Raw genomic sequence first — 25,723 nt, forward strand, 5'->3', positions numbered from 1 at the left:
ATACATAATGTTGGATATAAAGAAAATTCTAAATATTGAAATTCAATGTTTTGCTATTTACAAACAGCTGAAATTGTGCATGAAGCTAACAATAACCTGCTACTAATACCACAACCAGAACCACAGCAGTGAAGACTAGTGATAGAACTAGAGCAGGGATGTCCAAAGTGCGGACCGGGGGCCATTTGCGGCCCGCAGGTCATTTTTTAACGGCCCCACGGCACATTCTAAAAATACGATAAAAAAAAATAAAAAACACAAAAAGTGGTATAAAAGAGTAAACAGGTGACAATAAAATGTTGCTATGTTGACTCTAATAACACTAAGCTGTCATGCAGGCTGTTTCTTTCTTTAAAACATAATAATGAATCAAAAACAATGTTATTATGAATTATTGACCTATTCAAGGCTCCAATTAGGTCACATTAAATATTCCACTTTGAGATATTTTTTGGGGAAAATGTTGCATATTTTGTGTTTGCCATATAAAAAACTATGTTTTTTGGGTTTTTTTTAAAAGAAGGGCCTAAAATGAACAAACAAGGAACATAATAAACAACAATACAAGTTATAATTGACGGATGGATCTGAAGTTGATCTCAAAACTATTGTGTTAACAGTTTTTAAAAAAATTACGATTTATTTTTTAACACTTTACCGAGCAGGACCCTTTTGGATCCCCGATAATTTTAGTGGGACTTTTTTTTTTTTTTTTAAGTGTCAATGCTCAAAAAACAATAATACATTAAAATCAATGTTGTTATGAGTTATGTTATGAGCTCCAATTATTATATAATCTGAAATGTTCCACTTTAAAATTTTATTGGGGGAAAATATTCCATATTTTGTGTTTTTTCCATAAAAAAGGGCATGCAACTTAAATCTAAAAAAAACAAAACATTATATTGACAGATATACCTAATGTTGATTTAGATATTTAAACTTTGAATAATAATAATAATAATAATACTAAATAATTACATTTTTTTAAAAATTTTTTTTAACCTAAACCCTTTGGAGTCCTGAGTGGAGGCCTAAATGTATATTTTTTTATACATATATTGTATTGGTTTTTAAAATAAAAAATATATCAAAATGGCCCCCGCTTGCTTTGATTTTTCAGTGTGCGGCCCTCAGTGGAAAAAGTTTGGACACCCCTGAACTAGAGGGAAGATGATTTTTTAAAATATGCTTTTTAAATTGTCTTTTTGTCCAGAGGGAGGTCTAGCACAAAAATGAAAGAGTCAGCCTTGCTGAAAGATTGATTTGACGAGTCAGCAGCGAGCGAGCAGGATGATATGGAAATGAAATGTCCTCAAATGAAGATATTAGGGCAAGTGTGAAAGATATGACGCTGCCTCCGGTGCTGGTAAAAAAAAAAGAAAAAAAAAGGGTAAGAGAGCTCTCCTCAAGCGTGTGCTTGCCTCTCTCCTCCAATAAACTCCTAACCTTCCCACACATAACTCAAAATTCATGGGATTAGTTTGGGGAAGTTTGAGAAAGAGCTGCAGTTGAGGGTGGTTGGTTTAATCATCATGTGTATCGCACTGCACGGGGATTATAAAGTGGGTCCGTTTGTGTTTGGCAAGGAAAATTGTTCAATGAGCGAGAGAACGGCGTTGACAGCGAGGAGGCGTCCTCGCGCTCGTCTCGGCTGATCAAAGGTTGCTCGTGACACCAGGAGGAAAGATTGTGATGGAATAACCTCTGATCTGATTGGTCGGTCTCATCAGCATCCTTAACTCCCTGCCGGTCGACTCGGAACTGACGGAGGTTGACTGCAAGTTCACTGACATTGTGGGAGTCATCGCTGACACAAAGGTCCTGTTTGGTTATAGCAGCGTTTCTCAAAGTGTGGGGCGCCCCCCACTGGTGGGGAATAGAGACATGACAGGTGGGGCGCGAGGAACGGGAGGAAATTTCACTTTTATTTTTTTTATTTTTTTATTATTACATTCTTTAATTTTTTTTTTTACTATGCTTTCATTTTTCTATACACACTGTAAATCACTTTGTGATTCTGTCTGTGAAATCCGCTATATAGATAAATGTAAATGACTTATTTTTCCTGTAGGCTTTACATTTCTAGGTAGGAGCGAAAGTTTGACAGACATAGCAACAGTAACTAATGGGGGCGGGGCTAAGCGGAAGCTTTGTGAATGGCGAGTCACTGTGCGAGGATTTGCTGTTTTGCAAATACATAAAAAAATAGAGCCACTGCTGATGAGCTGTTCAAGATAATGGACAGTTTCCTCAAAGAACATGACCTTAAATGGGAAAACTGTGTGGGCTTTCGCTCTGATGGCGCGCATGGCAAAGTCAAGAAACGGGCTGCAGGCTCTAATAAAGAGGGTTGCGCCAAATGCGCATTGGACACAATGTGTCATTCACCGGGAAACACTCGCGTCAAGGCAGCTCAGCCCCGAATTCAATGAGGTTTTAACAGTGGCAGTGTCAAGCCTGCAACCCCGATTTGAAAAGCTGTGCGGTGCAAAACAGGCTCATTGCAGCCACTAATGCTGGAGTACTGTAAAACTCATGTTCACTTGCCCTGGCCTCCTTTTTTTGGCAAAGTTTGCAAAGTGGCACTTTTATTTTCATTTATTATTGAACTTGATGCAAGTTATTTGATTTATTATTGAACTTGATGCAAGTTATAACACTTTTATTTGATTTATTATTGAACTTGATGCAAGTTATAACACTTTTTTTGATTTATTATTGAACTTGATGCAAGTTATAACACTTTTGTTTTATTTATTATTGAACTTGATGCAAGTAACACTTTTATTTGATTTATTATTGAACTTGATGCAAGTTATAACACTTTTTATTTATTTATTATTGAACTTGATGCAAGTTATAACACTTTTGTTTTATTTATTATTGAACTTGATGCAAGTAACACTTTTATTTGATTTATTATTGAACTTGATGCAAGTTATAACACTTTTTATTTATTTATTATTGAACTTGATGCAAGTTATAACACTTTTGTTTTATTTATTATTGAACTTGATGCAAGTTATTTGATTTATTATTGAACTTGATGCAAGTTATAACACTTTTATTTGATTTATTATTGAACTTGATGCAAGTTATAACACTTTTATTTGATTTATTATTGAACTTGATGCAAGTTATAACACTTTTTTTGATTTATTATTGAACTTGATGCAAGTTATAACACTTTTTTTGATTTATTATTGAACTTGATGCAAGTTATAACACTTTTATTTGATTTATTATTGAACTTGATGCAAGTTATAACACTTTTTTTGATTTATTATTGAACTTGATGCAAGTTATAACACTTTTTTTGATTTATTATTGAACTTGATGCAAGTTATAACACTTTTGTTTTATTTATTATTGAACTTGATGCAAGTAACACTTTTATTTGATTTATTATTGAACTTGATGCAAGTTATAACAATTTTTTTGATTTATTATTGAACTTGATGCAAGTTATAACACTTTTGTTTTATTTATTATTGAACTTGATGCAAGTTATTTGATTTATTATTGAACTTGATGCAAGTTATAACACTTTTATTTGATTTATTATTGAACTTGATGCAAGTTATAACACTTTTTTTGATTTATTATTGAACTTGATGCAAGTTATAACACTTTTTTTGATTTATTATTGAACTTGATGCAAGTTATAACACTTTTATTTGATTTATTATTGAACTTGATGCAAGTTATAACACTTTTTTTGATTTATTATTGAACTTGATGCAAGTTATAACACTTTTGTTTTATTTATTATTGAATTGATGCAAGTTATTTTATTTGATATTGAACTTGATGCAAGTTATACCACAGCTGCACAGTTATTTTATTTATTATTGAACTTGATTTTATTTTATGTTATTGAGTTTGAATGTATAAAACTTGATGTTAGATAAATTTGAAAATGTTAAGCTTGGCATTAGCGTTCTGTTGGGGCGTTGTCCAAAGTGGGGGATGACAAAAAAAGTGTGAGAACCACTGGGTTATACTCAAAGACCACACTGCAAAAACTGAAATCTAAGTAAGATTAAATACCTCAAATATATTTGCTTATTTTCTGTCTGATAAGATCATTCTTCTCACTAAGCAGATTTTATGTGAGAGTGTTTTACTTGTTTTAAGTGTTTTGGTCCTAAATGATCTCAGTAAGATATTACAGCTTGTTGCTGAGATTTGATGACCTATATTGAGTAAAACATGCTTGAAACTAGAATATCAACTGTTGCTGTCACACCGCGGGGAGGGAAGTCTTATCTTGGTTTTTTCTGTCTTGTGATTTGCATATTTTATTTTGAAAAGCAACTCCTCTTGTTTCAGATCACGGGTCCTTACTCCTGTGTCACCAGTCTGACGTCATCCCTGACCCTTGATTGTTTCCACCTGTTTCCCATTACCCTCATGTTCCATATAAGCCCATGCCTCCCCTTGTTCTGTGCCAGATTGTCTCGAGCTTTCGTGCCTGTCTAGCCTCCATGTTCATGTTCATGTCCATGCCTTGCCTCGTCCCACGTCTAATTCCTTGTATCCAGAAATTCCCACGCTGTAATTTTGAGTTAACTTTTTCTCCTCCCTCAGAGCGACTTTCGTTATCCAGCCTTTTTTTAACCGCAGTGGTGAGTTATGATTTTTTCCTAATGATCTTCCTTCCTCAAAGTTTTTGAGTGATTTTTTGTTTACATTTATTAGAATAAGATTAGAGTAGTAATTTTTATAGTCATTATTTTCTTCCTCCTGTTGGAGCGTTTTTTGTTAAAGTTTTTATAGCAGATACGGCGCTAATTATAGATCGTCTTTATTTTCGTATTTCCTCCTTTTGGAGTGATTTTCGGTTTCTCCCTTTTTGGAATCTTTGTTCGCTGTCTGTTTTTGTGACTCATAGTAATTGAATATACTCTGCTCTGGAGGTTAAAGAGTTTTCAAAATAAAAGCTTTATTTAGAATCCCATCTCTGCATCTGAGTCCCTTCCTTCGTCCAAGCCTGACAGTTGCAAAGCTTTGTCATCAACACTCACAAGTATAAAACTGCTTTTTCAAAGTAATAATTTCTTATTTCAAGCATGAACAAAAAAAAGCATGACTTTGACACAATTGTGTCTCACAATTAAAACAGATGACAGCCAAATGGACTTTTATTTTCAATAAAACAAGAGAAAATACGTACTCATATAGACAGCTAATATTTAAACATTTAACATGTGACATTTCAAACAATTTTGAACAGAAATAGTTCCTGCACATTCAGGTAAATTGTTCAAAATTACAATAAAACATTTTTTAGCTGGGGGCCGGGCTGTATATATATATATATATATATATATATATATATATATATATATATATATATATATATATATATATATATATATATATATATATATATATATATATATATATATATATATATATATATATATACACACACCACCGTTCAAAAGTTTGGGGTCACATTGAAATGTCCTTATTTTTGAAGGAAAAGCACTGTACTTTTCAATGAAGATAACTTTAAACTAGTCTTAACTTGAAAGAAATACACTCTATACATTGCTAATGTGGTAAATGACTATTCTAGCTGCAAATGTCTGGTTTTTGGTGCAATATCTACATAGGTGTATAGAGGCCCATTTCCAGCAACTAACACTCCAGTGTTCTAATGGTACAATGTGTTTGCTCATTGGCTCAGAAGGCTAATTGATGATTAGAAAACCCTTGTGCAATCATGTTCACACATCTGAAAACAGTTTAGCTCGTTACAGAAGCTACAAAACTGACCTTCCTTTGAGCAGATTGAGTTTCTGGAGCATCACATTTGTGGGGTCAATTAAACGCTCAAAATGGCCAGAAAAAGAGAACTTTCATCTGAAACTCGACAGTCTATTCTTGTTCTTAGAAATGAAGGCTATTCCACAAAATTGTTTGGGTGACCCCAAACTTTTGAACGGTAGTGTATGTATATATATATATATATATTCCTCGCGCACTAATTGACTGAAAGAGCACGCACTTGGTGCAATGATGTCATGTTGTCAATGGAAAAATGCATTTTTAGACCATATGATTTGCCTGAGCGGCTAGGAGACCCCGATAGTAACAAGCGGTTGCCTTGTTGCCTTTCCATTACGAACAATAAATGAGTTTTTAGTATAAGTTTGCTGGTTTCAAGAAATAAAATGCCGAGCGCATATCATTATTTCAAGATAATGGCACTAGCATTTACTTCATTTAAGAATATTTTTCAACATATTGAGCAAAAAGGTCTCTTTTTTTTTTAATCAAGAAAAGTGCACTTGTTATTAGTGAGAATATACTTATTTTAAGGTATTTTTGGGTTCGTTGAGGTTAGCTAATTTTACTTGTTTTGGAAAGTCTTGACAAGCCATATTTTCTTCTTCTATTGGCAGATAATTTTCCTTAGTTCAAGTAAAATACCCCTCATTTTTGTATTTTTTTTTTCTTGTTTTTGAACACTGACTTTTTGCAGTGCATCGATTTGCTTAAACATGGACTAGTTCATTACCATTTAAGATTTTTTTTGGAATGGGAAAAAACATTTGTTTTGTTCATAGTTGGTCAATTGTAACTTTCTGAGGCCTCACCGGGTTTTTCTGAAGGTGAATAAATATACAGTCGTGGTCAAAAGTTGACATACACGTGTAAAGAACATAATGTCATGGCTGTCTTGAGTTTCCAATCATTTCTACAACTCTTATTTTTTGTGATAGAGTGATTGGAGCACATACTTGTTGGTCACAAACAAAACATTCATGAAGTTTGGTTCTTTTATGAATTTATTATGGGTCTACTGAAAATGTGAGCAAATCTGCTGGGTCAAAAGTATACATACAACAATGTTAATATTTGCTTACATGTTCTTGGCAAGTTTCACTGCAATAAGGCGCTTTTGGTAGCCATCCACAAGCTTCTGCTTGAATTTTTGTACCACTCCTCTTGACAAAATTGGTGCAGTTCAGCTAAATGTGTTGGTTTTCTGACATGGACTTGTTTCTTCAGCATTGTCCACACGTTTAAGTCAGGACTTTGGGAAGGCCATTCTAAAACCTTAATTCTAGCCTGATTTAGCCATTCCTTTACCACTTTTGACGTGTGTTTGGGGTCATTGTCCTGTTGGAACACCCAACTGCGCGCAAAACCCAACCTCCGGGCTGAGGATTTTAGGTTGTCCTGAAGAATTTGGAGGCAATCCTCCTTTTTCATTGTCCCATTTACTCTCTGTAAAGCACCAGTTCCATTGGCAGCAAAACAGGCCCAGAGCATATTACTATATTATTACCACCACCATGCTTGACGGTAGGTATGATGTTCCTGGGATTAAAGGCCTCACTTTTTCTCCTCCAAACATATTGCTGGGTATTGTGGCCAAACAGCTGCATTTTTGTTTCATCTGACCACAGAACTTTCCTCCAGAAGGTCTTATCTTTGTCCATGTGATGTCAGATGAAAAAAAAAATTGAGCTGTTAGGAGGCAAAATTGTGGCCATTCTTATTTCAATGCGTAAAAAGACACAAAAAGTGCGTTAACGCCAACACTGACTCAATTTATTATTACATTACAGGAGAGCTTCTTGCAGTAGCAGCCGCACTTGACACAAAAAAGGGGTGTGGGGGTGAATAATTATATATATATATATATAACTATGTCGCAACCACTATGTCATAAGAAGGGTTCATTACATGTTAGACATTTTTAAACACACCCAAAAATACATAAAAACACTAAATGAGAAGGGCACTAACCGTTGCCATACTACAGTATTTCCATACACAGTATTACCATAGTAATACTTCTGTCGGGAGTTCGAACCCCGGCCATTACCTCCCTGCTTGGCACTCAGCATCAAGGGTTGGAATTGGGGGTTAAATCACCAAAATGATTCCCGAGCGCGGCCACCGCTGCTGCTCACTGCTCCCCTCACCTCCCAGGGGGCGGAACAAGGGGATGGGTCAAATGCAGAGGGTAATTTCACCACACCTAGTGTGTGTGTGACTATCAGTGGTACTTTAACTTAACTTCTATAGGTGTTTGAATGCCACTTGTTTAATGGCCTGAGTTGGTCTACTGTAGTTCACTAATGATGCTCCTATCATTAAGCCAGCTGTCAGGGAAGGTCCACATTTGTAACGTCCTTGCTAATAATACGCGCTGCTGTATTCTACTTGTCATTAAGCTTTTTTTTTTTGCAGTGTAAATCTCCTCAGGACAAATGAGTAGCATAAAAAACCTGAACGTTGTTGATAAAAAGGTGACATTTTAAAGAGCAACTAAAAGAAGCAATTATTGAAGGAATTACGTGTGAATGCAGTATGAATGTAAGAATAGTTTGAATGTTGGAATGGTTTGAATGTTGAAGAGTCTACATTTCCAGGAAACCGAAATGTGGTTAGGAACTTGGGGAAGTGTTAGTTTGAATGTCCAGGATGAGTGGATTGTGTTGATGTTGGAATGGTTTGAATAGGTTGAAAAATGTGGGAATTGTGCAACTTGGAAATATGGCCCATTCATTTCGATGGGAACTTTCTGGAAATTTGGGAATTTGGGGAATTTTTTTTAAGTGATTAGGAGCATGCATGTCCTAAATGAGCTGAATTGGTTGATGTTAGAATTATTTAAATCGGGCAAGAAATGTTGAAGTAGTAAATGGTATTAGGGAATTTCGGGAAAATGGGGAATTTTTTTGAACTTGGAAAAAAGGTCATTTGAATTTCCAGAATGGTGGAATGTGTTAAAGGCGGAATGGTTTGAATGAGTTGAAGGATGTGACAATTGTGGAAGTTTGAAAAATGGCAGATTCATTTTGAATGGGGAAAATGCCGGGAAAAAAAAGGAATTACGGGAAATCCGGGATTTTTTTTTTAGAATTGCTGGAGTAGAGCACACAATTCCTGAACAGGCTGAATATTTTGAAGTTGGAACAGTTTGAATCAGATGAAAAATGTGGAAGTTGTGGAACTTTGAAGAATGTCCCATTGATTTCAATGGGAATTTCAGAAAAAATTGGGAATTTCGGGAAAAGCGGGAATTTTTTTTGAAAATGGTAAAAAACTTGAAAAGTCTGAATGAGTTGAAATGGTTGGTGTTAAAATGTTTCAAATCGGTGGAGAAATGTTGAAGTAGTAACATGTTTGAAGTGAGAAATGGTATTATGGAATTCCTGGAATTTCGGGAAAACCGAACATTTTTCCAGTTCAAAAAACAAATTAGTTTTTTGTCCTGATTAAGAGGAATGTTTGGACGGTGAAGCAGTTGAAATGCGTTGAAAAATGTGGAAGGAGTAATCGCCAGAAAAAAGGGTGGAAATAGGGGCTTTGGAAAAGCAGGAATTCTGGAAAATCCTGGAATTTTTTTTTTTTTACTTGGAAAAAGGGAAGTTTGAATTTCCAAAATGGTGGAATGTGTTGAAGATGGAATAGTTTGAATAGGTTGAAAAATGTGGAAATGGTGGAAGTTTGAAAAATGGGCAATTCATTTTGAATGGGAAAAATGTGCCGGAAAACCTGGAATTCTGAATTTGCCCGGGTGAAAAATGTGGAAGGTAGAATGCGCCAAAATCTGGAGAATAATGATAATAATAATAATAATAATAAGAAGAAGAATAAATACATGAATTTTGGCGTAGAAAACCATATGTGTGAATGCTTTGGAGCATTCACACAATAAGCTTTATTCCAGGATAGAAGTAACACTGTTTAAATGTTGGTAGTGATTTTCTTATAGCAGTATTTTTCAACGTTTTTTGAGCAAAGGCACATTTTTTGCGTTGAAAAAATCCGAAGGCACACCACCAGCAGAAATCATTAAAAAACGAAACTCGGTTGACAGTAAAAAGTCGTTGTCGCAATTGTTGGATATGACTTTAAACCATAACCAAGCATGCATCAATATAGCTCTTGTCTCAAAGTAGGTGTACTGTCACCACCTGTCACATCACGCCCTGACTTATTTTGAGATTTTTGCTGTTTTCCTGTGTGTAGTGTTTTAGTTCTTGTCTTGTGCTCCTATTTTGTTGGCTTTTTCTCTTTTTTTGGTATTTTCCTGTAGCAGTTTCATGTCTTCCTTTGAGCGATATTTCCCGCATCTACTTTGTTTTAGCAATCAGGAATATTTCAGTTGTTTTTATCCTTCTTTGTGGGGACATTGTTGATTGTCATGTCATGTACGGATGTACATTGTGGACGCCGTCTTTACTCCACAGTAAGTCTTTGCTGTCGTCCAGCATTCTGTTTTTGTTGACTTCGTAGCCAGTTCAGTTTTAGTTTCGTTCTCCATAGCCTTCCCTAAGTTTTGATGCCTTTTCTTAGGGGCACTCACCTTTTGTTTATTTTTGGTTTAAGCATTAGACACCTTTTTACCTGCACACTGCCTCCCGTTGTTTCCGACATCTACAAAGCAATTAGCTACCGGCTGCCACCTACTGATATGGAAGAGTATTACACGGTTACTCTGTCGAGCTCTAGACAGCATCAACACTAAACAACAACACATCATTTGCAGACTATAATTACTGGTTTGCAAAAAAACTTTTTTAACCCAAATAGGTGAAATTAGATAATCTCCCACGGCACATCAGACTGTATCTCACGGCGCACTAGTGTGCCGCGGCACAGTGGTTGAAAAACACTGTCTTATAGTATACATTTTTTGGCTTATTCATCACCTACTACAGGGGTGTCCAAACTTTTTCCACCGAGGGCCGCACACTGAAAAATCAAAGCACGCGGGGGCCATTTTGATATTTTCTTCATTTTCAAAACCAATACAATATACACTTTTTTTTTTAACCTTTGGGGCTCGCTCAAGTTAGGTCCTAGGGACCCAGAAGGGTTTCAGTCTTAAAAAAAGGTTAAAAATAAGTCACCCAATTTTTTGGGGCAAAAATACCAAATATACAATATTTTTCCCAAAAAGATTTTCAAAGTGGAATATTTGATGTGAAGTAATTTGATCCCTAAATAGGTCAATAATTCATAGCAAAATTGATTTGAATTTATTATTATTTTTTTTTTTTTTAGCAAAGACAGGTGTTTTTTAATTCCACAAAAATTTTTGGGGATCCAAAAGTGCCCCACTCATAAAATGGTCATGCTTTTTTTTGTAATTTTTTTTTTTTTTACATTCAACACTTAAATCTCTATATCAGCTTCAGATAATATATAGTGAAATTAGTTTAGTATATTTATAATAACAATAAATATAATAATTAGTATAATTAGTATTAGTATATAATTTGTATGTATTTTTTAAAACAATTTTCATATTTTTCGTGTTTGTTGTATTTGTGTCCTTTTTGTCCTTAAATCAGTCAATAATTCATAGCAACGTTGATTTTGACTCATTATTATTTTTTGAAAAATTATTTAAAAAAATTGTGTTTTTAGAGTCAACTTTTTTCTCGTTGCTTTTCACCTATTTGCTCTTTTATTCCACGTTTTAATGTTTAAAAAAAAAAAAGTTTTAGTATTTTTAGAATGATGTGCAGCGGCCCGGTAAAACATGAGCTGCGGGCCGCAAATGGCCCCCGGGCCAAACTTTGGACACCCCTGACCTACTATAAGCATATGTTCCTCTATCTTTGTACTTCCTGATATCTCCTTGAAGACAAATATTCCATCTTCAATCTCTTTGTCTTGTTTAGTGTCTGATTGAAGGCGCCACTCAATTCATTTGCGCAGGAATAAACAAATAGCACACATTTTTGTAAGGTAATTCGAAGGCATATTTTTTTGGATGAATGGTGAAAAGGATACGCACACCAAGTAGGTACAGTCTTCAGAGACTTCATGGACTTTGCATAATCGACTTTCTATGTTGTGCCTGCAATGGAGAAGAAGTCCTTTTTGCAAAAAACTCCCTGGGTGACTTTGTAATTGTAGAGGGAGACAAATGAGCGGTTGTCAAGTGCGAGGAACAACAACACACATCTTCCCCAACAGGAAGTGAAACGTCCTTAAGCATTAGAGCTTTCGCTCTTGCGGGAAGACTTTCTACAAGGTACTTGAGTGTGGCTGTGGGAATTATTGTCCATTTAACAGGTCACTTTGCGCCATCACGAGAAAAAAAAACCCAGAGTGGAAGTCTACTGCTTTGTTGATTACTTTACAATAAAACCTGGCAGGACTTTATTTAGCAGAGTTGTAATCTAAAATGTGTTTTTAATGTTTTAAAAGGACTGCAATAAATAAGAACAGCGAATCCTTCAAGGTGAAAGTTATATTGATCGTAGTACAGTATCTCACAGAGGTTACAGTATTACTGTATATCTTCACAGGGGACAATAGCCTACTATAAAAAGTCAACTTAGATATACTTAGGGACAGCTTGTATAGCAATGAGTCAACACTCAACACCCAGTCACTGCAGTCTAAGGCTATGTCTACACCAGGGGTGTCCAAACTTTTTTCCACTGAGGGCCGCACACGGGAAAATTAAAGCATGCGGGGGCCAATTTGATATTTTTCATTTTCAAAACCATATCACAATATATGGATTTTAATTTTTTTTACCTTTAGGGCCATAAAGGGTCTCAATTATTAAAATGTTAAAATTTGTTAAAAAAAAGTTAAATTATTATTTTTTGAATTTATTTAACGCTTACAGTAAATCTCTACAGTATATCAACTTCAGGTTGATATTAAGTTTAAAAAAAAAAAAGCCTTTCCTGTCAAAGACAACTTAGTTTTTTATAATAAAACTGAAATATGCAGTATTTCCCCCACTGCCAAAAACATTCAGAAAGCAATGTTTGATGTGAAGTAATTAGAGCCTTAAAAAGACCAATAATGCAGGACACCATTGATTTTAATTTATTATTATTTTTGAGTAATCACAGTGAAAAGATGAATAAAATCCCATTAAATATATTTGGGATCCAAAAGGTGCCCCGCTCATAAAGTGATACATTTTTATTAGTTTTTTTTTTACTTTCAACACCTAAGTTACGAGATCAACTTCAGATATATCTGTCGATTTTACGTTTGAACTATTATTTTGTTTGTTTTATGCTCTTTTGTCAAAGAAAACGTTGATATTTGTATATGGCAACCACACAATATACCGTATGCAATATTTTCCACATAAAACATTTTAAAGTGAAATATTTTAAATAATTGGAGCCTTGAATAGGTCAATAAAACATTGATTTTTTTTTTTTAACAATGGCAAAAAAAATTAAAATAAAGATAGACAAAAGAAACAAAACAGCCTGCACGGCAGCTTTGTGTCAACATTGCAACTTTTTCTAGTTAGATTTCACCTCATTCCACATTTTTTTATGTTTTTTAAAAAATTTTGCAATAGCATTTCCAGAATGTGTGGCGGGCCGGTAAACAATTAGCTGCGGGTCACAAATGGCCCCCGGGCGGCACTTTGGACACCCCTGGTCTACACTAAGCCGGATAACCCCTTAAACAAATAATTATTTAGCCTAAGCCCCGTTTCAGCCACACTAAACTATCGTTTAAGGTCCCCCTCCTTGGATAATTTTTTACACGGGTAAGTGCGCCGTGTATTTCTTGAATCTCCGGTTCTTCGCTTTGTATGGACAAATTGATCGTTTACAAACTGAGTTCGGAGAGGAAGTCAGAAGGAACGCGCCCCACACAGGAAGTGACATCAGAAAGAACACGCCACAGCCAGCTTCATAACAACCGGAGCTAACCCCCGGAAATATGGAGGAGAGTCATCCAGACATGCCCGTGTTTCTCCTTCTTCCACATGTACAGACGCTTGTGGAAATCACACATGAATACCTTAAGAGCAGGGGTGTCCAAAGTGCGGCCCGGGGGCCATTTGCGGCCCGCAGCCACACATTTATTTACAAAAAAAAAAATTAAAAAATTTTTTTTTAAATTTTTTTATTTTACATAAATAAATACAATCATGTGTGCTTACGGACTGTATCCCTGCAGACTGTATTGATCTATATTGATATATAATTTATATATTGTGCTTTTTATGTTGATTTCATTTAAAAAAAATAAAAATAAATAAAAATAATAATAATAATTTCTTGTGCGGCCCGGTACCAATCGGTCCGCGGACCGGTACCGGGCCGCGGCCCGGTGGTTGGGGACCACTGCTTTATCACATTGTTTACGTGTCTAATAAAGATTTGATTAATTTATGATGGCTCAGGTGTGATTCACTACAATAGGGCCCCACACCACACTGGATTCCAGTTCATTGAAATACCACAACACTGGATATTGTTCAGATAAGTTAAATTTAAGAACTTGCACACAAAGCTACACCGGAAGTGACTATGACGTGCGCATTTTCCGCGCATGCGTACTAGGTCGCGTTGTGCCGGCGGACGGAGGGGGGCGGGGGTCTTAAACGGTGGCATTGTTGTATGTGGACACGGATAAAGTTAGGTGGGATTTACCCTGGATAACCTTATCCGGCGTAGTGTAAACGGTTAAAAAAGTTTTTTAAAAAAGTTATAAAGTACCACTGATAGTCACACACACACTAGGTGTGGTGAAATTACCCTCTGCAATTCACCCATGCCCTTGTTCCATCCCTTGGGAGGTGAGGGGAGCAGTGAGCAGCAGCGGTGGCCGCACTCAGGAATCATTTTGGTAATTTAACCCCCAATTTAAACCCTTGATGCTGAGTCCCAAGCAGGGAGGTAATGGGTCCTATTTTTATAGTCTTTGGTATGACTCGGCCAGGGTTTGAACTCACGACCTACCGATCTCAGTACTCTGTGGTGACACCGTAGTCGTTAAGCTTCTTCTTTTTCTCTATCTTCTTGCTATGGAATATTCATCCTCCGCTGTTGCCATTTCTAATATAAAGTAGTGTAAAGTTCTTACTTATATCTGTCAGTAAACTCGCCATGAAAGCACTAAAACATACCGGTGTAGTGAGTTTACATTATTCACCCAAGGAACTTTAGTTATTAGAGAGCTCCGGCCGGACAGTTTTTCACGGGACACATTTCTAGCATTGTTGTTGCACTAGTGAACCACGGATGAGGAGATGCTGCTCCGTTATTGATTGAAGTAAAGTCTGAATGTCATTAAAACAGTTAGCTCCATCTTTTGACACTTCTTCCACTCCCGTCCTTGCACGCTACACCGCTACAACAAAGATGACGGGGAGAAGACGCTGCCGAAGGTGAGCCACGTAAATAACACCGGCAGATCCTGAAGCGACTGTCAGAAAGAGGTTTGAAGATGATCTGTAAAACATAATCTATGCAACATTTTGACCAAAGAACCCACCATTAAATGTTATGTAGACCACAAGGAAGTGTTTTACATTTAGAAAAAAAATAAAATATATGACTCCTTTAATGCACCTTATAATCCGGTGCGCCTTATATATGAAAAAAAGATCGAAAATTGACCATTCATGCTCCCTATGGTCCGGAAAATATGGTAATTCTCCTAACTACCGTATTGTTTATGAATATTTGTATCAAAAGTGATCATTATATTTGGGGCGGAGTTCCTAAACCCAAGGAGAGAGTGGCTGCTGTGTTCAAGCGCACTGCTAAAACCAGGGGTGTCCAAAGTGCGGCCCGCAGGTCATGTTTTAACGGCCCCACGGCACATTTTAAAAATACGATTAAAAAAATGATAAAACTTAAAAAGTGGTATAAAAGAGCAAACAGGTGAAATGTAACAAGAAAATGTTGCCATGTTTACTCTTAATAACACAAAGCTGCCCTGCAGGCTGTTTCTTTCTTTAAAAAATAATAATGTATCAAAATCAATGTCATTATGAATTACTAACCTATTGAAGGCTCCAATTACGTCACGTTAAATATTCCACTTTGAGATATTTTTTGGGGAGAATGTAGCATATTTTGTGTTTGCCATATAAAAAACTGAGCTGTTTTTTTTAAAGAAGGGCAGTAAAAAAAAATTCTAATTTTTTTTTTTCAACACTTTAATGAGTGTTGAAAAATCCCTTTTGGATCCCCAATAATTTTAGTGTGATTTTTTTTTAAGTGTCATTGCTCAAAAAAATAATAATGAATTAAAATGAATGTTGTTATGAGTTATTGACCTTTTTAAGGGTCAGATTATTATATAATCTCAAATATTCCACTTAAAAAATGTATTGGGTGAAAATATTGCATATTTTGTGTTTTTTTCCATTTAAAAAAAAAGAGTTTTCTTTGACAAAAAGAGCATACAACTTAAATCTTTAAAAACGTTATATTGACAGATAGACCTAATGTTGATATAGAGATTTAAAACTGGAATAATAAAAATAATAATACTGAATAATGACACATTTTTAATATTTTTTTGACCAAAACCCTTTGGGGTCCCCGGGATCGAGCCTGAGTGGAGGCCTACATGTATATTTTTTATACATATATTGTATTGGTTTTTAAAATAAAAACCAATACATTGATTTTTCAGTGTGCGGCCCTCAGTGGAAAAAGTTCGGACACCCCTGGCTAAAACAGTTTTGTTGTTTACAAAAAACAGTAAAGGAAAAATGAGACTACAGACAGACGCCATGTTGTCTATGCAAAACAAAAACACACACGACTCCTCAGTAAAACCACCCAAATGATTCTGTCGACAAGACCTGGATGTACCTAATGTAGTGTCCAGTGTGCCTGGCATTCTTACCATGCCTAACGACTTGACAATGTGCTATCCACAAACCCTCTCTATAGTACAGTGATGATTCTCTTATGTGGCCGCGTGGAAAGGTCAGGCCCACTTGAGCGGATGGCTAACATTTAACACTCGGCTGTGGAGTGTGTACAAGAATGTCAAACGGAAAGGGCAGCACAATTCTACACTTGCACTGCTAAAAGTCAGTGTTCAAAAACAAGAAAAAAATACAATAAAATGAGGGGTATTTTATTTGAACTAAGCAAAATTATCTGCCAATAGAACAAGAAAATTTGTCTTTTCAAGACTTTCCAAAACAAGTCAAATTAGCTTACCTCAATGAACCCAAAAAATACCTTAAAATAAGTATATTCTCACTAATAAGTGCATTTTTCTCGGTATGAAAAAGAGATCTTTTTGCTCAATATGTTAAAAAATATTCTTAAATTAAGTAAGTGCTAGTGCCATTGTCTTGACATAATGATATGCATACATCATGATTTTTTTTCTCCATACCTGAAGTAAGAAATTATTACTATAAAAAAGTACTTTTATACTTGTGAGTGTTGATGACACAGCTTTGCAACAGTTGATATTCTAGTTTCAAGCATGTTTTACTCAATATACACTACCGTTCAAAAGTTTGGGGTCACCCAAACAATTTTGTGGAATAGCCTTCATTTCTAAGAACAAGAATAGACTGTCGAGTTTCAGATGAAAGTTCGACAGTCAACAGGAGAACCAGCGTTTTCCACTTCATGCCGGTCGAAATGCCTGACTATACAGCCTCGCAGTGTTTACTGGCCCTCTGCTTAAAAATAAATACCGGTAAATACAGTGAAAATTAACAAATAAATGCAAAAAAAAAAACATTTTTCGGTTTAAAATTAAACAAATAAAATATTATGTATACTAAGCACAAACTGCCAAGAAAACTGAAGTACTTTACTGAAGTATCTGAATTTAAACTTTATTTTAAAATACATGCAAGATCTTTTATACACATATATATATATATATATATATATATATATATATATATATATACATATATATATATATATATATATATATATATATATATATATATATATATATATATATATATACACTACCGTTCAAAAGTTTGGGGTCACCCAAACAATTTTGTGGAATAGCCTTCATTTCTAACAACAAGAATAGACTGTCGAGTTTCAGATGAAAGTTCTCTTTTTCTGGCCATTTTGAGCGTTTAATTGACCCCACAAATGTGATGCTCCAGAAACTCAATCTGCTCAAAGGAAGGTCCGTTTTGTAGCTTCTGTAACGAGCTAAACTGTTTTCAGATGTGTGAACATGATTGCACAAGGGTTTTCTAATCATCAATTAGCCTTCTGAGCCAATGAGCAAACACATTGTACCATTAGAACACTGGAGTGATAGTTGCTGGAAATGGGCCTCTATACACCTATGTAGATATTGCACCAAAAACCAGACATTTGCAGCTAGAATAGTCATTTACCACATTAGCAATGTATAGAGTGTGTTTCTTTAAAGTTAAGACTAGTTTAAAGTTATCTTCATTGAAAAGTACAGTGCTTTTCCTTCAAAAATAAGGACATTTCAATGTGTAGTGTAGGTCATAAAACCTCAGCAACAAGCTGTAATATCTTACTGAGATCATTTAGGACCAAAACCCTTAAAACAAGTAAAACACTCTAACATAAAATCTGCTTAGTGAGAAGAATTATCTTATCAGACATAAAATAAGCAAATATCACCCTTATTTGAGATATTTCATCTTACTTAGATTTCAGTTTTTGCTGTGTGGTGAGTTAAAGTGCTGGTGTCTGATTCGGGTCAAACTATTTATTTTTATCTTTATCAGCGTGTCTTTGATAGAAACTATCATCAAGCTGCAGTCTAATGAAATCCCCATCATGATATAGATCAGGGGTCACCAACCTTTTTGAAACCAAGAGCTACTTCTTGGGTACTGATTAATGCGAAGGGCTACCAGTTTGATACACACTTAAATAAATTGCCAGAAATAGCCAATTTTCTCAATTTACCTTTAACTCTATGTTATTATTAATAATTAATGATATTTACACTTAATTGAACGGTTTAAAAGAGGAGAAAACACGAAAAAAAAAGACAATTCAATTTTGAAACAGTTTATTTTCAATTTTGACTCTTTAAAATTCAAAATTCAACCAAAAAAAGGAGAAAAACTAGCTAATTCGAATCTTTTTATGGAACATCATTAGTAATTTTTCCTGATTAAGATTAATTTCAGAATTTTGATGACATGTTTTAAATAGGTTAAAATCCAATCTACACTTTGTTAGAATATATAACAAATTGGACCAAGCTATATTTCTAACAAAGACAAATCATTATTTCTTCTAGATTTTCCAGAACAACATTTTTAAAAGAAATTCAAAAGACTTTGAAATAAGATTTAAATTTGATTCTACAGATTTTCTAGATTTGCCAGAATAATTTTTTTGAATTTTAATCATAATAAGTTTGAAGAAATATTTCACAAATATTCTTTGTCGAAAAAACAGAAGCTAAAATGAAGAATTAAATTAAAATGTATTTATTATTCTTTACAATAAAAAAAATAAATTTACTTGAACATTGATTTAAATTGTCAGGAAAGAAGAGGAAGGAATTTAAAAGGTAAAAAGGTATGTGTTTAAAAATCCTAAAATCATTTTTAAGGTTGTATTTTTTCTCTAAAATTGTCTTTCTGAAAGTTATAAGAAGCAAAGGAAAAAAAAGAATGAATTTATTCAAACAAGTGAAGACCAAGTCTTTAAAATATTTTCTTGGATTTTCAAATTCTATTTGAGTTTTGTCTCTCTTAGAATTAAAAATGTCTAACTGCTTATTTGCTATTACTTTTACCATCATATTTGTACATGTCGTATTTGCTGATGTTGCTCTGTTGTTGTTGTTGTTGTGTTTGCTGTTGTTGTTTTTGTCTCTCTGTCTAATCCCCCTCTTGTCCCCACAATTCCCCCCTCTGTCTTCCTTTTTCTCTCTTTCTATCCCCTCCTGCTCCGGCCCGGCTGCACCAAATGATAATATAAATACATTTAATAAAGTCAAAATACAAGTAAGGCAACAAGAGAAGTATCCTACACTTCTCTTTTGTAAAGTAAATCTGAACAGCCGATATGGGCATCTACATCTGCTATATGATTTGCCCGAGAAGCTGGGCAGGACATTATAAAAAAAAAAAAAAAAAAAAAAAAAAAAAAACATAATTAAAAATGTCGAGCAAAGCGAGACCAGCTTTCTAGTAAATAAATAACATTTTAAAAATAGAGGCAGCTCACTGGTAAGTGCTGCTATTTGAGCTATTTTTAAGAACAGGCCAGCGGGCTACTCATCTGGTCCTTACGGGCTACCTGGTGCCCGCCGGCACCGCGTTGGTGACCCCTGATATAGATTATACTATGTATTTATTTGAATTATTTAAGATCATCATTAATAGTTAAATACCTTCTGGGCGCGGCGTTTGTCCGCCCTCTGGTTCTGGTGGTAGATGCGGCTGAAGTTGGACACGATGACGGGCACTGGCAGGGCGATCACCAGCACGCCGCTCAGCGAGCAGATGGACCCGAAGATCTTCCCGGCAATGGTCTTTGGCACCATGTCTCCATATCTGCACGTGACATTGTAACAGTTAATCATGGTGATGAAAACATGCAACTTTTTCCAGGTGTGGTGAAAGATGCAGGAATTGCATTTTGGTGCTGATCCGAATAAAGGTGCACATTCGGGAATTTTGCCAAATAACATTGTCTGGCCAGTAAGATTTCTTTATATAGTACTCAAGAAAAAGTAAAAACAAGTAAGTGTTGTAAAAACTTGCATGTTTGTTAATTTTTTTCTATATGCTTCCAACAAAACCTAAGAAAAGGACTGTAAAAAATAACGACTTTAAAAAGCAGATACACAAAAAAACTACAGTGACATAAGTGCATTTTGTCCATTTATTTACAAAACACGAAACCAGTGAAGTTGGCACGTTGGGTAAATCGTAAAAAAATGAATAAATACAATGATTTGCAAATCCTTTTCAACCTATATTCAATTGAATAGACTGCAAAGACAAGATACTTAACGTTCGGACTGGTAAACGTTGTTATTTTTTGCAAATATTAGCTCATTTGGAATTTGATGCCTGCAACATCTTTCAAAAAAGCTGGCACAAGTGGCACAAAAGACTGAGAAAGTTGAGGAGTGCTCATCAAACACCTATTTGGAACAGGTGGGTGCCATGATTGGGTATAAAAGCAGCTTCCATGAAATGCTCAGTCATTCACAAACAAGGATGTGAACAAATTGTCCAACAGTTTAAGAACAACATTTCTCAACCAGCTATTGCAAGGAATTTAGGGATTTCACCATCTACGCTCCGTAATATCATCAAAAGGTTCAGAGAATCTGGAGAGATCACTGCACGTAAGCGCAAGCCCGTAGACCAACATTGAATGCCCGTGACCTTCGATCCCTCAGGCGGTACTGCATCAAAAAGCGACATCAGTGTGTAAAGGATATCACCACATGGGCTCAGGAACACTGCAGAAAACCACTGTCAGGAACTACAGTTTGTCGCTACATCTGTAAGTGCAAGTTAAAACTCTACTATGCAAAGCGAAAGCCATTTATCAACAACACCCAAAAACGCCGCCGGCTTCGCTGGGCCCGAGCTCATCTAAGATGGACTGATGCAAGGTGGAAAAGTGTTCTGTGGTCTGACGAGTCCACATTTCAAAGTGTTTTTGGAAACTGTGGACGTTGTGTCCTCCAGACCAAAGAGGAAAAGAACCATCTGGATTGTTCTAGGCGCAAAGTGTAAAAGCCAGCATGTGTGATGGTATGGGGGTGTATTAGTGCCCAAGACATGGGTAACTTACACATCTGTGAAGGCGCCATTAATGCTGAAAGGTACATACAGGTTTTGGAGCAACATATGTTGCCATCCAAGCAACGTGTTTTTCATGGACGCCCCTGCTTATTTCAGAAAAACAATGCCAAGCCACATTCTGCATGTGTTACATCAACGTGGCTTCATAGTAAAAGAGTGCGGGTACTAGACTGGCCTGCCTGTAGTCCAGATCTGTCTCCCATTGAAAATGTGTGGCGCATTATGAAGCCTAAAATACCACGAGGGAGACCCCCGGACTGTTGAACAACTTAAGCTGTACATCAAGCAAGAATGGGAAAGAATTCCACCTGAAAAGCTTCAAAAAATGGTCTCTTCAGTTCCCAAATGTTTACTGAGTGTTGTTAAAAGGAAAGGCCATGTAACACAGTGGTAAAAATGCCCCTGTGCCAACTTTTTTTCAATGTGTTGCTGCCAATAAATTCTAAGTTCAAGATTATTTGCAAAGAAAAATGAAGTTTCTCAGTTTCAACATTAATTATCTTGTCTTTGCAGTCTATTCAATTGAATATAAGTTGAAAAGGATTTGCAAATCATTGTATTCTGTTTTTATTTACCATTTACACAATGTGCCAACTTCACTGGTTTTGGGTTTTGTACATAGATCAGGGGTGTCAAACTTTTTTCACCAAGGCTGGCATACTTAGAAAGTCAAAACATGCGGGAGCCATTTCAAATGGTTTAATTTTATTTTAAAAAAGAAGAAAAAAAAGGCAAAAAATATTTTAAGAGAAAACTTCCGTTTTTGTTGGTGACATAGTGTTGTAAGTATCAAAACATCAGCTTTTTCTCATGACATTCTTTTTTGCTTACATTTTCACTAGTGATGTCCAATTATTCATGTTTTTAATCAGATGTCTTAAACTTTGCATAATTCAAGTTGACTTTAAAAAATACCTCCAAATTTTGACACAAATGCAAATTTATTGTCAGAAATTCAAACACCTTTTTTGAATTGTTTTACTAAAAATACATCATTTATTTCCTCAAAACCTGGTAACAATATCTAAAGTTCCATTGTGTGTATTTTGGAGCAAAACAGACAAGAGTCTCCTCATTCAACTTTGCACCGGCGTAAGCATCGACCTGATCACCGGCCGTATAACAACCCACGCAGGTAACCATCCGCAGTTAAAGGCCTACTGAAATGATTTTTTAAAATTTAAACGGGAATAGCAGATCCATTCTATGTGTCATACTTGATCGTTTCGCGATATTACCAAATTTTTGCTGAAAGGATTTAGTAGAGAAAATCGACGATAAAGTTCGCAACTTTTGCTCGCTGATAAAAAAAAGCCTTGCCTGTACCGGAAGTAGCGTGACGTCACAGGAGGTAATATTCCTCACATTTCCCCATTGTTTACAATGGAGCGAGAGAGATTCGGACCGAGAAAGTGATGATTACCCCATTAATTTGAGCGAGGATGGAAGATTCGTAGATGAGGAACATTACAGAGAGGCAGTGATGGACGTATCTTTTTTTGCTCTGACCGTAACTTAGGTACAAGCTGGCTCATTGGATTCCACACTCTCCTTTTTCTATTGTGGATCACGGATTTGTATTTTAAACCACCTCGGATACTATATCCTCTTGAAAATGAGAGTCGAGAACACGAAATGGACATTTAAAGTGACTTTTATCTCCAAGACAATACATCGGTGACACACTTAGCTACTGAGCTAGCGCGATAGCATCGTTCTCAAATGAAGATAGAAACAAAATAAATAAACCCCCAACTGGAAGGATAGATAGAAAATCAACAATACTATTAAACCGTGGACATGTAAATACACGGTTAATGATTTCCAGCCTGGCGAAGGTTAACAATGCTGTGCTAACGACGCCATTGAAGCTAACTTAGCAACCAGACCTCACAGAACTATGTACTCTCTCCTTTTTCTATTGTGAATCACGGATTTGTATTTGAAACCACCTCGGATACTATATCCTCTTGAAAATGAGAGTCGAGGACGCGAAATGGACATTTAAAGTGACTTATCTCCAAGACAATACATCGGTGACACACTTAGCTACTGAGCTAGCGCGATAGCATCGTTCTCAAATGAAGATAGAAACCCATCAACAGCCGTGCTCACCTGCGTTCCAGCGATCAACGGCACGACGAAGGACTTAATCCGTGGGTTTGGCGGCAAGCATCGGCTAGGCGTCAGGGTAAGTAGTCCTTGTTGTGTTGCTGTAAGTATTGTAATGCCCCGCAGTGGAGAAGGAGTCACACAGACGAGGAAGCGCTGCTCAATCGCTTTATTAAAAAGCGGTAACTGGTTGTAGTTCAAAAAGTAACGCACACACATACACGAGCTGCTGTTAGCCAAAACTCACGCTCACACACACAAGTTCTCCGCCAACTCACTCGCGCATGCGCGTTCCCCAAACCCTTAAAGACAGTACACTAATGCAAATATCACAGATATTACAGTATTGTACTTAGCCGCTAAGACACCGATCGATCCCACCTACAACGTTTTTCTTTGTAGTCTCCATTGTTCATTAAACAAATTGCAAAAGATTCACCAACACAGATGTCCAGAATAATGTGGAATTTTGTCGAAGAAAACAAGAGGCTTTTCTATCGGGTCCGATGGGGTCCAACCACTTCCGTTGCTTTTGTGACGTCACGCGCATAAATCATATCCAAAGGAGTTTTTCAACCGGAAGTGTGGCGGGAATTTTAAAATGTCACTTTATAAGTTAACCCGGCCGTATTGACATGTGTTTAAATGTTAAGATTTCATCATTGATATATAAACTATCAGACTGTGTGGTCGGTAGTAGTGGCTTTCAGTAGGCCTTTAAGGTGAAGGAGCATGTACAGTTAAAATAAATTGGGTGATTAATCTGCATTGATACACGATTAATGCACATTTTTTTATGATTAATCACGAGTTAACTGGTTAAATTTGACCGTCCTAATTTAGATGGTTGTTTTTTGTTTGATATTATTTCCACACGAACCGGGTTGCACTTTGCCCCCCCGTGATCAAGAGCTTCCATGTTGAAAAGTTGTTCTTAGGAGGTGTATTATTGGCTCAGTCTACTCCTGCTTCCTCTTTCCAGCCTGCTGCTTCCTCCACAGACAGAAGAGCAGCAGGATTCCCACCAGAGTTTAAAAAAAAAACATAAAATGGAAGTGCATTTTTATTGTAGCACATTGGACTAATTATTGATTTTTTAAAAAAATTTTTATTAATCAATCCAACAAAATAATACACAATAATACCATAACGATACAATTCCAATTCCAAAACCAAACCCGGCCCAGCAACAATCAAAATAGCAATCAACGGCGCAATTCTGACACACAAACATGACACAAAACAATCCAAAAGTAGTCAAACCAAAATGAATAGTATCAACAACAGTATCAATATTAATAAGAATAAATTATTAACTAATTATTAAACACATACAGAGACCAGAGGATGCCATTAATTACAACTAGGGCTGGGCGATATATCGCGTTTGTAAGATATATCGATATATTTTTAAACAAGATATGAATTAACAAAATATCGTAATATCGGTATCATTTATTTCACGTTAAAATGGCCAAACGCCGCTTATTTGTTGTGTTCCTTGTTCTCTCCCCGCCCCCCTTCCTCCTTCCAAGACGTAATTGGTTGGTTGTTTACAATGATGAGTCACGATTGGTTGAGATTAGGGCAAAACATTAGGGACAGGCCAATCAGAGGCAAGATAGGGCGGGTCATGGAACCAGGAAGGGAAATCACAACAGACGTCCCAAATGACGACGAGAGAGTCGTAGAAGAGAAGAGGGAATATTCAAGAGGGTGATTTATATATTAAATAAACTAGTGGAAGATGGCAGATGGATTCTCTTCTTTAGATTTTTTTTTAGCGATGTAGACCAGCAACCTTTTTGTACTTGCGGAAATTAGGGGGGATGGTGGGTAGTAAAAAAAAATTTTTTTTTTTTTTTGTCATAAAGAAATACAATCATGTGTGCTTACGGACTGTATCCCTGCAGAATGTATCGATTTATATTGATACATAATGTATATATTGTGTTTTTTATGTTGATTTAATAAATAAATTAAAAAAATTAAAAAAATATTTTTTTTAAATTTCTTGTGCGGTCGCGGCCCGGTACCAATCGGTCCACGGACCGGTACCGGGCCGTGGCC

General features: G+C 35.9%; 1 protein-coding gene across 1 annotated transcript in view; it reads right to left on the bottom strand.

Moving 5' to 3' along the window:
• LOC133643316 (potassium voltage-gated channel subfamily D member 3-like) overlaps positions 1-25,723 on the bottom strand; it is a 224,393-nt gene that overhangs the window by 26,589 nt on the left and 172,081 nt on the right. The window contains exon 3 of the mRNA XM_062037808.1: positions 20,110-20,272. Within this exon, the coding sequence (XP_061893792.1) occupies positions 20,110-20,272 (163 nt within the window). The remainder of the gene's footprint in view (positions 1-20,109; positions 20,273-25,723) is intronic.

The sequence above is a fragment of the Entelurus aequoreus genome, linkage group LG26 (assembly GCF_033978785.1).
Source record: "Entelurus aequoreus isolate RoL-2023_Sb linkage group LG26, RoL_Eaeq_v1.1, whole genome shotgun sequence".
Lineage (NCBI taxonomy): Eukaryota > Metazoa > Chordata > Actinopteri > Syngnathiformes > Syngnathidae > Entelurus > Entelurus aequoreus.